General features: G+C 28.9%; 2 protein-coding genes across 2 annotated transcripts; one reads left to right on the top strand and one right to left on the bottom strand.

Annotated features, from left to right (window-relative positions):
• Window positions 1-91: 91 nt before the first annotated feature.
• On the top strand, window positions 92-2427 carry LOC112681422. The gene is made up of 5 exons (XM_025551678.1): window positions 92-401; window positions 1013-1208; window positions 1323-1772; window positions 1973-2141; window positions 2338-2427. The coding sequence occupies exons 1-4, from the start codon at window positions 108-110 to the stop codon at window positions 2086-2088; spliced, it is 1056 nt and encodes a 351-aa protein (XP_025407463.1). The 5' UTR covers window positions 92-107; the 3' UTR covers window positions 2089-2141; window positions 2338-2427.
• A 4753-nt stretch (window positions 2428-7180) lies between these two features.
• LOC112681423 (G protein-coupled receptor kinase 2) lies at window positions 7181-17098 on the bottom strand. Its single transcript, XM_025551679.1, has 14 exons — window positions 16159-17098; window positions 12344-12439; window positions 12146-12261; window positions 12007-12084; window positions 11743-11933; window positions 11457-11661; window positions 11209-11355; window positions 10775-10949; window positions 10540-10655; window positions 9323-9415; window positions 8542-8685; window positions 8328-8465; window positions 7650-7775; window positions 7181-7453 (listed from the first exon to the last, which is right to left on the bottom strand). Exons 1-14 carry the CDS (start codon window positions 16208-16210, stop codon window positions 7361-7363), a joined length of 1770 nt encoding a protein of 589 aa, XP_025407464.1. The 5' UTR covers window positions 16211-17098; the 3' UTR covers window positions 7181-7360.
• Between the last annotated feature and the right edge of the window lie 6 nt (window positions 17099-17104).

Genomic DNA, 17104 nt, shown 5'->3' with positions numbered 1-17104 from the left:
CCGATCGACTCTCACAACCTTTCCGGCTGATACATCAGAAAGCACCAGACTACTCAAGTATACTACTGCTATTCGTACATAGCTAGTTTACTCGTACGTGAGACATTATGAATTCACTACAATACGCATCGGTATGGGACTTGGGTTTGCCGGCAACACCAGCAGACATGAGTCCTGAAAACATGGACTATGGCCTCAGTGATATGGTAAGGGCCGGTTACCTGGCGAAACTGCGTGAAACGCTAATGGTCAACATAAAAGAAAACACTGCGAGCGACCGCGGCTCGGCTGAAGACGGAACAATAGAAATGTTCGTGGAGAAGTGTTTGGGCGAGATGGAAAAGGAAGCGATAAGGAAGTGCATGGTAGCAGAGATATACTGCGATGCAATGCGTAAAACAGTACGTGAATATCTACTCTGTGATTCCCGAAATTCACACCTAGGTTGCACTTGAAAAAGGAAAAGAAACCTCCCACTACTTTTGGCTGTTGCTGTACCCATAAATTATCCCACGCGGATACACTAAAACGCAGGGGCATATTTAGACTTACTTCTAGGGGAGCGGGGTGACTCAAATTTATTTTAATTCAGGGTCAAAATTTACAAGTAAAATTGTTAATATTTTGCCAGGTGAATCCTTAATATTTGTGTTTTTTTTTTTTTTAATCTAATGTCGGATACAGTTAGAATCGATTTTGTATAATTTTTTTTTAACACCTGTCTGTGTTTTGAAAGTTACGCTTGTATTTTAATTGATTTTTCAATAAGCATGGACCCGACAAAAAGCTAATTACAGTATTCACAGCCACGCGTAATTTGATTTTATTATAAAATGATCTACATTAAAAAAATTTGAAATTTGACATGAAATCAATTACTTAAATATAGATTCAAGGGGGGAGGCGATCGCCCCTTCACCTCCACCACTAAAATATGCTCATGTTAAAACGTCAAATAAAACAATATTACGCAAATGATTCACGATCGTAATGCTTTCTTATGGGTAAACAGATAGACGAAGTGAAAATCTGTACCGGCACGTCAACGATCCACGACCGGCTGATGACGACCATCATAGCGCAATCGGACAATAGAAATCATGAAACTGCATCGACGATGGAGGTCGCTGTTGTCGATATTGATGAAAGACAGCAGAACTGTGGCGACGCGTACTTACTTCAGTTCCCGACGCAGGCACAAGTCTTCGGTAATTAGATTTTGGCTTTGTTGCAAATAAAACCAAACGTCTGTTACAGGCAACACATAATCGAGCGTACACTATTACGTTTCCTTAAAATAAACGTTTTATTTACGCTTGCAGATCAACAGGACGAACAGGCCATTTTGACATTAGCCATTGAAAATTTCAACCGTACATCAATGTTTCCGGGAATGCCAACGGAAGACATTGTGGACCCGAATACCGTGCGACCCGAGATGATTGACATCGTTAAGAACGATAAAAATCTCAGCGCTATGGTGGCTACGACACACGAGTTCCGAAGGAACATGAGAAGACTACCCCATGCCATGCGAGCCCGGATAGACAAAGAGCTAAATCAAGTGTTTGATAACTGCTTTAATCCCGAGTATCAATCAATATTCCTGTCCCTAGAAGAGGAACGGGTGATTTCCTACGAAAGGATCAAGCTGTTGGTCTCAGACCGTATGAGACCATATTTTGAGTACGGGCCAATCATCAAATCCTCCGAATTTGAGATTCTCGTCCGACTCATATCGAGGACCATGATGGAAAGCGCCAGCGATCCGAGTACGATACTTTATTATTTTATTGTTACGCGCCAAAAGCGATTTGATGTTTTTCAGTATGTTTAAAAACATTGATAATCATCGTCGTAGTTACACTGTTAAAAAAATTTTAATTCTATCTCAATAATTTTTTATAAACATACAATGAACACTTATGTATTACAAAATTTTGTTATAAATTGCTGTTTTTTGATTTTCCAGCTGAAAGCACGATAAACCAAATCATAGACGGTTTTTTCATCGGTCACCCGTACAAAACCGTCGATCATTTCATAGCCACCAACTGTCATTTTTTCCAATCGGATCGGCCGTTATAACGGTTCAAACCAAATGACGTCTCGATAATACATACCGAAATATTAGTACACACGTAAGTTTCGTTTCTGCTGAGTATTGGAATTGCACCAGAAAAAAAATCCGTTAAAATATCTCCTTAACCTAAGAATAAAACTCCTGCTTCTCCATCCGACCCTTAGATACAATCTTACCTATAACAATATAATTTTAATTTATAAATGTATTCTACGTGCCATTTGTAGTTCTTGATATAAACGTTTTTGTTACAGATACCGTTTTTAAGACATGCAGCAATGACTTTCATTGCATCACTGCTTTGTACGTCAACTACGATTATGTGAAATGCCCAAGACTTTGCCGGTTGGTTGTGACAGCACATTAATGAGGCCCGTTGGCCTAAATTAAGACGACAATTATTTATTGTATATATGTATTTATATTTTTGTTTAATTAATATATTGTATAATAAAACCACGTATTTTGCGTCAAAAACACTTTCATTGTTTTACAAAAATGTGTATTATAAAATGTATCTTATTGAAATGTAACCTTAATCCGATCCTTATTACGGTATAATTATATGTTATTATATCTTAAATGGTAAGGTATTATTTACAATATTTTTGATGGGTCTCGTAAAATAATTAAATGCGCCGCGAAACGGAACCGACGAAGTAGCCGATGACGCCTTGTTTTGGTTCGCAAGCAATAAAAATAAAAACGTGATGGCAAAGTGTAGATACCGATTAAAACACATGTACCATCAGGTTCCTACATGAAGGCGGTTGACCTCAAATGGTAAGCGTATGCCCTTCAATTACCCAGAGACACTTTAAAGAAACACTAACTGAAATATATATATTTATACATGTGTAGGTGACCAATAATAATAATAATGACAGTACAATTAGTGAATGGCCGGTGTTGGGCATACAACACTTTAATAATAGTAATAAGAATGATAATAATGATAATAAAAGTATCAAACAGTACAGAAAAACGGGACGCCCTCGACTATCATAAATATACAAAGTGCAAATTAATAAAATTTTACAAAATAAAAACATACTATGTTGTGATTTAATCACACAGAGGTTGATAACACGGTAAATATCACCAATCGCACGACAGCCAACTGCACAGCATGGATTGGGGGCACGCAATTTCCGTTACACTGGGCCGACCACAATCCGCACGTGACGAACACAAACGCTCCAACCGACGACGACAAAAACTCGCACGACAGCGAAAGGCCGACCAGCGGTAAATACGCACGACGGCGAAGGGCCGACCAGCGGCAAACACGCACGACGTCGAAGGGCCGACTAGCGGCAAACAAGGACAACGGCGACTACCACCGACCGGCGGCAAACACGCACAACGGCGAAAGGAAACGGCCGACTGGCGGCAACGCACACACGACGGTGCAAAACAACGGATCGCACAACGCAGAGGAACAAAACGATATTATGGTCTCCAGCGGTCACTCACGCGTCAGCGAAAGGCTCGGTCGCGCAATGATACGTACCGTGTGAGAGTACAAAGACGACAAAGGACACGACAGGCACGGTACGGCTCGATGGTCAAATCCGATCCTTGCTACGGTATAATTATATGGTATTATATCTTAAATGGTCGGTTTCGAATTTTCATTTTCTTTAAGGACGCATATTCTATTCATAAAGACGTATCAAGCACTTTTATCCTTGCAAATTTAAAATTCTATGTAATATAAATTTATAAATTCACACAGATATACTGCGTTATATTTATTATTTATTATGTCACAATTAAAATTGTTTTTTTTTACATAATAAAATTTCCGTTTAAAATGCTATTTTTAACTGGTCCCTAAGAATGAAAACGTCTTACACGGGTTCTATTGTATATATATAACAATAATAGTTTGTAAATATAAATTTACTCATAAATGTTATCGTAACAAAGAGTGTATTTTTGTATGTTTTCACAACGAATTCCTTCCATTGTCTACGATAGGTTAAAGACCCCTGTATCTAACAGATTGCCCGCGTCTTGGGGATTGATATTTAGTTTATCCTTGTGGTACCCATTGAATCATAGTTACATTACTAATAAAAACATCAAAAAATACGTTCAACATGGCCTTTAATTTTGACTTACTCGTTTAAGCATTTTTGATTTATGGCGATGGGGAAGTTTGACAACGCTTGGGCTACCTTAGATTCGGGATTATATTGGAAAATCCAAATCGCATCGCATGTTATTCGCCCTTTTTAATAACTTCCCATCCGTTTGAGAATGTCAGTGCGTATTTGTCACCTATCGTCTTTTTATTCTTGAGAGAGGTTTTTATGAAGACATTTTTCATGATCAATTGATCATGCGAAATTTGTCTTACGGTCTCCTTGTTAATATTAACTGTCTCAGTTATCTTCTAATTCTCAAAAAAATAAAAGTAGGTTAAAATCAAATGCAATGTACTAAAAATTATCAGAAAATAATATTTATTTATTTAGAAAACATTATAAAATTTTTATTTTTCAATTATAACTTCGTTTCGATTTTCACATCTCAGTGTCTTTCTTTGCAATTATCATAATATAATATTCGTTCAATTCGAATCAATATTATTATTACTAACGCAAAGCGACTATACTGTCTTATGGTGTTCGAAAGTACTTTCTAGAGCAAATAATAATTTATCTAGGCTTGTTAACGATGTATATTAGACGATAAGTATATGATTATTGAAAACGAATCGCAAGTGAGAAAACCCGATACAATATCGTTGAATTATTACGAAACCATGACACAGCTTTTATTGCGGAAAGTCGACATCCAGAATACTGTAATTGATGAATTATCATCAAAAATAAACGAAATTAATGGTAAAATTAGAGTTTGATTACTGTAAGCCCGCTTTATAATATATCTGTAACTAATGTAATATATTAACGTACTCTTGATTTTCAGTCAATTTTAAAGTTTATTTCAAATGTACTGCTTTTGAATTGGATTTCTTAAAAGATAAGTGCAAACATTTACAACGCAAGGTATTCCAAACTCAGCAAATCATCAAAAATCCTACTCTAGAAAAAAATGAAATTACACCACTGCTAGCTTTTCCGTAATTGTCACTACTGCCCCAACAATCAGAACTACCGGTAGCACGTGTCGTCCGTTGCTAGCGTAACAGTCACGTTGTTAGTGGATTCACTTTGCCAGGAAATCGTGACGAAATAGCTTTGCATGACAATCGTCTTGTGTCCGCAAAGCATTATAAATCAGAACATATTAAAATTTATATGTTGATTGTTATGTCCTATTTAAATTGTTATCCATGTCGGATAATCGTTGATAGAAAATAAAAACAATAACATAAAATAACTCAAAATTATTCTTTTATACACGTCTATATTGAAAAAAAATTACAAATTTTAAGCGAATATATGGTTGAATTTTATAAAGATCTAAAATTTAAATCGAAAATGATTTAACAAAAACAAATAATGTTCTATTTTGTTACAATATTATAGTATATCATACAATTAAAATTATGTATACGAGTAGACAACAAATAAATAAAATTAATAAATAATAATCAACTAATACAGTTTATTGTGAAGTTTTCAATCACAGCTTTATAATTTATAATCATGAAAAAAAAAATTATATGGTAATTGTTATGAGGACTAGGACCTTTTGTTTTTATAAATCTTTTTTTCATTAATATAGAAAATAAATTGTATAAAATGTTATATAAACCCTATACAAGCAGTTACTACTTCAGTCATTCAAAATGTATTAGAAAATACATACACATGTATTTATATTGTGTGTATCTACGTATAGATAATTTAATATTAAATAATTGATAATTTGCACAAAGAACAGAACATTAATACAATCTATTAATAGGACTGCCTTAATAGAATATATAACACACAAACACACACACACACATACACGTACACATAATAATATGTATGTGTGTGTGTGTGTATGACATAAATAAGTATATAAATTTCTGCACTATTTACGTTTATAATATGATACTTAGACATCTATTATTTAAGTATTAAACAAATTAACAACATTAACTTAAGTTAACAGGTTAAGTAATCATTATTACCTATATATTTGGGCAAGTTTTATTGTTTCCGTATAAATATATATTTATATAAATATATATAAATACATATGTATAAAGAGGCAAGATTCAGCAAAACATTAACTTAATCAGCTGCCTTGTCAGAGGTATATTAGTTTTTTATACTTATTGCAGTTGTTTTTATTTCTACACGCGCCTTAACCTTAAACTTGTTATAATTAAAAGGGTTTAATTGCTATAATTTTTAAACTTATAATAAATTTGTATCAATTTCTCCTGGAAGACTAAAAAAAGTAACTATACAGAATAATCAATTTGTGTACATTAGGTTTATTAAGATTGATAATATTTAAATACAATAATTTGACCATTCAAAGAAAACCCAAATGTTAAGTAAACTTTGTCTTTGTACATGGTAGCTAGAAAATGTTTTTTTTCAATTTGTACTTTGTATATAGATTGTTAATAGTAAAATCATTTTAGTTTAAAAATTAGTTACTAATAATAATAAAATTAAAAATAAAATGGGAAGACAAAGAAAACAACATTTGTAGCGTTTAAGTAGGTTAAAATTTGATTGGCCACATTACTACAGCCTTTATGCATGTGTTTTAGTCTGATTAAAAAATGTTTTAAATCATTATAACTTAAAAATAAAAATCATTTAACAATATCACTTTATCAACAGCCAAAGAAATTATTTCATAGACCTTTTTAAAACATAATATATTTTATCATCTTAACTAGTCAGTAAACATAACAAAATTACAACTTTCTATAATCACACAACATATAAAATGACAAATTAGTTGTATAAGAAAAACACTGAATAGAGTTCAGTAGAAAGATTTTGTATAGGAAAATGTTTAGTGGTACTGCAATAGCAGTCAAAAATTAGAAACAATTAAAAAAAAAAAAAAAAAAAACAATGAAAATGAAATGTAATAAAATTAATTATATTATAAAAAGGTAATTATTGCAAATGCTCATGATCATTGTTTTTTTTTTTTTTTTTTTTTTTTTATAATTTGTCAACTAATTATTTGATACTTATAGTTTGTATAAGAAAATCAAATTAACTGTTATTTAGAAATTTTAGTTAAACTTTGAAATTTATACATTAAGGCGAGGAAAAAACTAGAGGATTTCGCAATCAACAATAATGCATAAAATCACTTTAACTATGTAAATGTACTCCATCAACTTTGAATTTCGTCGGTAATTTTATTTTGCTTATTAAGAAAACAAGAATCCATAATAGGAACTGGCTTTGATCTAGCTGATTGCGTTTTCTGAAACAAAATATTTAAGAGAAAATGTAAAATTTTATACATATAGTATTTAAAAACGTTAAAACTGAGATATACTTTAAACTCACAAAATATGAACTTAAATTATAAGAAATTTTAAAAAGTTTACATGGGTACATAGAAAATTTAAACTGACAAATCTTCAACTTCTTAAATAAATATATAAATATTAACTTACTCTTCTACTAAATGGAAAACAACCAGTCTTTTCAGGTTCAGGCGTTAGATCTAAAATTAAATCAGGTGATCTTGACTTATTAGGCCCAAATACATTAAGTTCTTTATAACAACCGGTTTCAATCATCTAAAATATTATATAAATCATTTTAAGCATTAGAAGACGTATTATACAAATAGTTAAATCTATATATTCATTATAAGATGCCATCAATGATATAATCAGTAATTCATAAATAATATGCAAATCAAACAAACCTTGTATAACATGATTATATTAAATACTAGTTTATACATGACAATCTTAATTAGAACATGATTTGAATAATCAACATTTAATTTATAGTTTGTTGAATATCTATTTTATTCATAATTATAGAAGTTTTACTATAAATGAAATAGTAAAAATAAAACCGGGTGATCAAGATGAATAAACATTTAATAACATTAATCAAAATAAAATTAAAATAATCAATGATTAAAGTTATTACTTTGATTATACTATAATAATAAAACAAAATAAATATCTTTATATTCATATATAAATTATTTTTACCAAACATAATATAGATAATATGATCTTATAACTGTATGACCTTAAAAAACCTAATACTATTTTACTATATTATACATTTTAATAAAAATACTAGAAATAGACACACTATATCTTAGTACATACTTCATATTGCCATGGTATGGAAACTGAACCTGTGTTGAATTTTGTATAAAATGTATCATCGGTAGCATCTAAATTCACTCCTTTAACAGTGGAAAATTGTTCAATATCCAATACATCTTTGGCGTATACAGCATGAGGCTGTAAAAGAAAATATACTCTTAAAATACTTTAAAACTACTTAAAATATTTACAAATTAAAAGTAATAAAACATACATCTGGTTTGAATGGAGGGTCCTCGACACCAGCTTCAAGTCTCTTCCAATTTATGGTTTTAAAAAAATCTTGCTGTTTCACTTCCCTTGCACCATAACGACCACAATGACAGCCTAGTCTAGTTTTACAAGACTTCATCAAAAGCTAAAAAAAATATATTGAAAATAATAATACCAAATTTAAAATACTATATAATTTTAACATTTGTATAATAAAATCAAAATCTAATTTTTAATTAAATCAACAAATAACAGGTTATTTATAAAAATGTATTATTGTACAAAATATTTATAGTCCCATTATAAAGAATATCATTATTATAAATTTGTATAACTGAATATAGTGAATTAAGATAATTGAAATATTTAAATCTTTCAAAAGTTACAAATATTAAAATAGTTTTAATAAAATATAATAATTATATTTCAATAACAAAACCTCCTTTATTATTTGAAACTTTAAATTTCTTATTAGTAACTACTTTTATTTACCTATTTGAAAATCAGTTTAATAAATTACTAGTTTAAACATGATAGTATAGAAATAATATGTTACAAATTGTAACAATAACATAAAAACACTTAAGAATAGAATAATTTTTTATACCTTTTTACAATATTTAAACAATTTTGGTATTTTTTTCATATTATAAGAAATATAAAGATAACTTTATAAGAAAATATTTATAAAAGTTAATTTATTATTTATGGTTTTTAACACTTAATAATAATTTAATTGATCAGATTTTACAAGATTTAATATTTATTGTTGATGGCCATACTTGTTTACACAGAGATTTTGCTTCTTCAGTAAATTTATGTGAATATTTTTCATCTTCAAATTTTACTCTTCGATCAACTACTTCACGTTTAACCTATAAAAAAATACAAACAATTACATTATAACACATAAATATATACAAAGTTAATCAGAGTCACGATTTTATTAACTTTAAACATAACTGATGATAAAATTTTAGTTTGAAACTAGTTACACATAACAAATATAATAATACTTGAGACTAAGAATTTATTTATTTCTATGTATAAACTATTAATTTCTATAATAATTTTCAAGTATTAATTATTTACTAATTTTTATTTTATTTTCATTATTTTATTAATTACATAATAAATGAAGAATTCTAATACTAAATATAAAAATATTGTTAATTAATATAAATAAATATTGAGAACTTAGATGATATTATTAGACTAAACAGTTATAGGACAATTAAGTAAAACAAACATAATATAAATATTATCAAATACTAGTAAAATTTTTTTTTAAAACAAAACATGTTGAAAAAAATTTAATTTTTTTAAATCAATTAACATTTAAATATTAAATCTTACTAGATTAAGATAGTTTAATATTAGTATATATGACACAATTTAGATATAACATAAGTAAACCAGAGGGAAGGGGTTCAAGGAGTCTGACTGTACCTAACATAGAGGGGAAGGAAACTAAATCTCAAATCTGATGCCAGCATTATATCTATCAAAATTCAAATAAAAGCGTAAAAAATCAAAAGTCGATGAATTACTGACAGCATACAGCAATAAAACATATTATGCCATATTATAATAATAATTATTCTTATTATCTTTATTTTGGTATTTTAAGACATTATTTTATTAATAAGAATATACTAATTCAAGGGGTGGGAGGTAGTCATGACATTATACATGAATGCTCCCAATATATATTATTTTGAAACAAATAAATAATGATGATGAATGTATGTCCATAACTGATTAAATATATAAACTGATTCAATGCGTACACCATGAAAGGTTAGTCCAATATTTGATATACTTTCTCAACTAAAGCTCAATTTTTACTATACCCATAAAATGAATGTAATATATTCTAATAAGTAAATAAATTCAAGTTAAATAATAAAATATGTAAAAATAATTTTCTAGCAAATATTTGAGATTAAGTAATTAAGTTAAGTAAATAATCAAAGTATCAGTAAACTTTTATTCTTACTTTTTCCTTTCGAGCTCTAAATGGAGCTTGACCTTCAATCATCTCGAATACTAAACATCCAAAGCTAAACCAATCTGTGCTATATGAATACTTTTCATTATCAATTACTTCTGGCGCTATAAAATAAATATAATTTTGTTAATAATTGAGATTACCAATTTATTAATTCTAAATTTAAGGAAGGAAAAAAAGTTGTTTATTATGAAATTAAATTGAAAACTGAATTTGTATTTACCCATATAACCAACAGTACCAACTCTTCCTTTGACTGATTCACCTTCAGGTATCTCCATTGCTAATCCAAGATCAGATATGCGAACATGGCCTGCATCATCTAAAAGTATATTTTCAGGTTTGCAATCCCTATATACTATGCCTTGAACATGCAAATGCTCTAATCCACATAATACCTAATTAAAACAATTATTAATTTATTAAGATATAAGTGTATAAAATAACAAATAAATTAAACTAAATTCATTTTTAAAACCTACCATATAAGGTTAAACAAATTTAATAATTCAAATATCTCAAAATTAAATTAAAAATAATAAAACTATAATTATAACACTTAACTTTATTTATTATTGATTAATGATTACTAATGAACATTAAAACGTTAACTTCATTGGTATAGTACATATTAATAAACAAAAATTGTTAAAATACCTCAGCAGCATAAAATCGAGCTCTTGGAATATCAAAACCAGGTTCAGAGCCCATATTATAAATATGAAATTTTAGATCTCCACCATTCATAATAGTTAATACTAAGCACAATGCATCTTTTGTCTCATACGCATATGCTAAACTAACCTAGAACCAACATTTAAATAAATTAATTAAAATTCACTTTTTCTTTAATTTAAAATGCATATAAATTTTTTAAAAATTAAAATAAATTACTAACAACTTACCACAAATTTAGAATTAATTTTTTGTAAAATTTGTTTTTCAATTAAAACCATTGCTTCGCCTTTCCTCTTTTTAATACGTTTTTTTTCCAATTTCTTACATGCATACATTTTACCAGTTGCTCTCACTTGACATGCACAAACTTCTCCAAAACCACCCTTACCAAGCACTCTATACATGCGGAATGTTTTGTATGTCACAGGTTGCCTGAAACAAAAATATTTAACTATCAATTTTAATTCAGAGTTAATTTAACGTTATCCAAATCCATTTTAAAATCAAACATACCTTTCCAACCATTTCCACTGTAAGAATCTATGGAAATACATAGAAGATTCAAACAAACTAAACGGATGACCAGCTAAGTATGATTTCACGGCAGTTGAGCAATCAGTAAATAACTCTCTATTAGCAGAGTCTAACTGGTGCCGACACCTAACTATCATGTCTTCATTTAGTACATCCACTGCTTCAACAGCCTAATATTATAAACAATTAATAATAATTTATCAGGTGACAAGCTAAAATTAAAAAAAATATATAAATGCTTACTTCTCTTCTAATAAATCTATCGTACAGTATTTTTGCTAATTCTAATCTATTTTCATCAGATTCTATTTCATATTTTTCCTGTTAAAACATTAAATATAATATCAGTATAAAAATTAATTTCATTTCAATTAAAACTCACAATAGAATTTAAAAATACGTTATAGCGATGAAATTCCTGTCTTTCTTCTTCACAAAATTGAAGAAATAGTAACCGGCCAATTGGTTGTTGATCTATAATATAGCTGTATCTCATATCTAAAAAACGAAATATAATATGTTACAACTTCAAATAAAATGAAATGAAATTATATAGTAATTATTTGATTATAAAATATACCTATTAATGGATTCAAATCAACACACTGAGATATATGTGGAAATTGTAGTATTTTTTTCCATTTTTTACTTTTTCCTTTATTGCTATCTGTTCCACCTATAATATATAATTAATAATAATAATTACAGGCAATATTGTATTAATGTTAAATTTAAAGTACTGCTAAGGAGGTTAAGTATGTAATAATTAGTTTTATTATGTACCAATTATTTTTTAATAATTACTAAATATATATATATATATATATATAAGGTAAAATTAGGATACAACCAATATTGTATCATATAATTTAAATTATTTTATTTTATTTGTTTAAGATTGTTCAATATGAGAAACGCTAAACATTAATACATACATCCCGACATACATATATAAATATAATTATATTAATTATTTAATTTACAACATAATAAACAAATATTACAGCATAATAAAAAGTCAATTTGTTTTTTGTTTCATAATTTATAACCTTTGAAACTTACAAATAATAACCAAGATAAAGATAATGAATGAAATTAAAATATAATTAATAGGAATAAAGAAATAATACCAAAGATACCTACTTCCTATTATTATGTATATTACATGTGGTTTTACGTTCATTATTGTTTTAAATAGTTTTAAAAAGTATTATATTGACACTAGATTAGGTTGACTCATAATTCTTCTATCTTAAATAATAGAAATAATATAACCTATTCATAAAATTAAATTTTATAAGAATTACTAACCCAAATGTAATAATCAATTTAAAAAAAGTACCAAACACAAAACAAACTATGATTGGACGTTAATTATTTGAGTATTGGAAACTAAAAATTAATATTGAAGTGCCTTAAACAATGTATTCATAAATAATTTAATATTATTTTTTAAAATTTATTAAAATTAAAAAATTAAAAACTTTCAAAAGATAGGTACAATTCATCATTATAACCAACATCTGAGTTTTTGAAAAATAAACAAAATTTATAATACACCAATTAAAAAAAAAAAATGATTCAATTTACACGTGCTGTAACTACTGTTTAACTAATGAACAATGAATATATTTTTTTACACTTGGTGGTTGTTGATGACATTAGTCACTGTGCATTTTTATTAATTGCTTTTTTTTTTGAAATTTTTAGTTATCTTACATACACAACAGTATCTCAAATTCATCAACAGTTCTAAAGAAAATAGTCAGAGAATTAAAAACTTAAAGGAAGTAGTATAATTTATGTTATATTTTAAAAACTAATTTGAGTTCAATTTATAAACAATATCATTTTTTATTTCTGTTAGTATAACTATGTCATAAACATTGTTTTAATTATTTTATATGACTTTTTCATGGTGTCAAAGTAAAAGCTAAACGTAATATTAAATAAAAATAGTAATTAAAAAATTGTTGAACCTAGATACATTATGTTATTATGTGAAAAAATTATAGCTACCTATATTTTTAAGTTAAAATTAATAAAAATTCTATATAATGTTTGTATTATACAACAGAACATTATAATTTCATAGTATCATATCATTTTAAAGATAGTTATATGATTTAAAAATATTTTAAAAAGACTATATATGTATTACTACGAGGAAAAATATTTAATCAATTATGAAAAAAAAAATGAAAAAAACACCAAATTTAAGATAAAATATAATATTATAAGCATCAACATCTAGAAATGGTTTTGATAGAAATTATTTAAATTGCAAAGAAAAAAAATCCAAATACTTGTAATAGTTATACAACTTGAAATATTGAAACAAATATTTTACAAATGTTAATAATCCTTAGTTTAGAATTAGTAATCTAACATTAAAGCTGAAAAAAAAAACTGTCTATAAATAGGTAAATAATAATTTAGTAACAATCACAGCAATAATTTTATACTTGATAAAGAACTATTATGTACTATAAAGAAAGTACTAATATTAAATATATCACAATATATTTTGATGTCAACTATAAAAATACTCTATAATTCTACTATAACTCCACAAAAAATTTAAAAAATAGTGTTTTATAACTACATGGTGCATTTTTTTTATTCTCAGTTTAAAAACATTAGTCATTATTTATACTCTGATTCAAATAGAATAACAAGAAATTAATATGAGTAAAATGAAAAAATTATTTAAGATAAGAAATCCAATATTTAAATACCTTTCCACAAATATCCAGAGAAATTATAAACGTCAAACTAATTAATATATGATTATTCTAGTTATATACATATGATTTTAATTCCTAACAAACTAAACATTATTAGCATGCATAAATAAATAGATTCAATAGATATGCCTCAAATTAAACAAAACTGTATAACAAATAAAATTAAATAGGGTTTACATGCACACATACAACCTTCTAGGAGTATTAAAAATAGCTTAAAAATTAAATAAAAAAACCATTTAAACTGCAATACTTTTAAAAATTAAATTAATATCAGATATAAGTTAAGATTAAATAACTTAATATTAAATTAAAAACAAACAATTTCTTGTAATATTTTTTGCAATAAAATGATTTGAAAACAATTTTTTTTTTTATTATGGTTATCAATAGAGTTGCTCATTAATTGAATACCTATAAGGAAAACTATAAGAAAATAATAAACTTCTTCAAAACTATCTAGACAAAGTGTTTGGTAAAGAGTTCAATAAAATTAGAAAAAAATATTAGTTCTTTCAAAATTATTTATATTATAAACTAATTTAATTTTAAAAATTAATAAATGTATGATTAATACAATCAAAATATTCACTTTATTCAAATTATTCACTTTATCACCTAAGTAATCATTATTATAAAAATTGCCTTGGCCCGAAAAATTATATTGAATGATTCTCTCATCACTTTTTTTCAATTAAAGAATAAATATTCTTATAATGGAGAACAGAAGTAAAATAATACAATTTATAATTATGCCCCGAAATCACATATGATAATAATATTAAAAAAGCAGAACCTATAGACTGTAAATATAATATAACTGTTAAGTAGTTATATAGTAATCTTATAATACATCCTATTCCTATTAAAAAATAATTCATAATGGATAGTCTATTTAGAAACTACATGAGTATTGAAAAACAAAAAAAAATATATTTATTATACAAGAAAAATATGAGATATAGTTGAATTAAAAGTTGTACCAATATTATTTGCCCTGTAAGAATTACATGGAGAATAATTTTAACATTATCATAATGAACTGATGATTAACATAAATTGTTTTGTGAATTTGGGTCGTACAAGATATTTTTTAAATAAATTCAAACTATGAAAATGATGTTGTCAGTAATCTTGTTTAAATTAAGAGGTTAGGCAGTGGGCAAATGTGTCTGTGAAAGGGCTTGTATAAAATTATCATATGGTTAGTGGATGTTTGTGTCGAAGGCTAAGTACTAATAAATCGGTTAAACGACATCATCGATCGTTTTCTGGTAGATTTACATATTATGCATAAATGTCAAACATATAATTTAGGTCAAATTAATCGGATGCAGCGACTAATAAATTGGGGGGGGTTTTCGAAGGGGGCGACGATGACGAAAGACCCTAGGGATCGCGAGAATCGCCACAACAGTGTTCAGAGAGAAATCGTCCGTGTTATACTCCGGTGGTACCCCGGGCTCGACAATTGTCGATGATACAAGGGCCGTCCGACATAATAATGATGGACATCGATTAAAAATCGTAGGTAAATAAGTGACACCAGGGAAGCGGAATGAGAGGGGGAGAGGCACCTACGTGCTACCTATTTATCATTTTTATCGTTTTTTTTTTTATCAATTTTTCCTTCGACATTTCTCCTTACCTTCTCTTGCTTTGAGATAGACGGTGTTGGCGACAATGTTTTCTAATTCCATCAGTTCCAGTTTGGCTGATTACCGGACGCCCGGGATGATGACCACCACTTCCCATCAATGAACACCGTTGACCGTTGTTGACGTCTTCTTCGTGTTGTTTCGCGCGAGCGGCGAGCGAGCGACTGGCGGAGACTGTGTACGCACGCGCGCGCGCTCGCGTACCCTTGTGCGTGTGCGTGCGCGCGACAACGTACGCGAGTAATGTACGGCGACCGTGTGCGTGTGCGCGCGCGCTTTCCCAATCTTCCGGTTTGTTTTGTTTTCGGTCTGTTGTGCCGAGATAAAAAAAAAAAAAAAATAAGAAGGAAAAAAGTCGAAACTTCGCCCCTAGCTCGTTTCGCGCCGGACGACACGATTCGGATACGGCGAGCGGAAGACTCGCGTGAAGACGGCGGCGGGATTTGTAGCGCGGTACACCTAACCTCGGCGCGGCAACGTTGTTGCCCAATAACTCGACGACGGCCAGGTAACGACACGGGAGAAAGAGAAGGAGAGAGAAAACAACTACTACTATAGTACTACTACTGCCGCCGCTGGTACGACCGTGTTGGCCACTGTTCGTAGCGCGCGTGTGCGATGATGATAAACGATTCCGCGAGTGCAGTGTTATTGTTGTTATTGTTACGTGCGCGGTAACGCGGTTTCGGCGTGACGATTGATAACGGACAAGTAATGAGAACGATTATTGTTCGTCCGGTTTGTGCATTTGTTTTTAATGTTTTCCTCTCCGGTGCGCACACGCAACACACGCACGCACACACTGCTGCAGACGGGATTGCGAACACGACGACGACCGCCGCGTTTAGATCCTCCGACCCTCGCGACAATCGCACGATCAGCACGCGATAACGTTGTCGACGTTCGTGTCCTGGCCGCGTTCTCAGTCACTGTCAC

The sequence above is a fragment of the Sipha flava genome, unplaced genomic scaffold (genome assembly GCF_003268045.1).
Source record: "Sipha flava isolate LNK unplaced genomic scaffold, YSA_version1 19112_pilon_pilon, whole genome shotgun sequence".
NCBI classification, from domain to species: Eukaryota; Metazoa; Arthropoda; class Insecta; order Hemiptera; family Aphididae; genus Sipha; species Sipha flava.
This window is presented reverse-complemented; position numbering and strand designations above follow the sequence as displayed.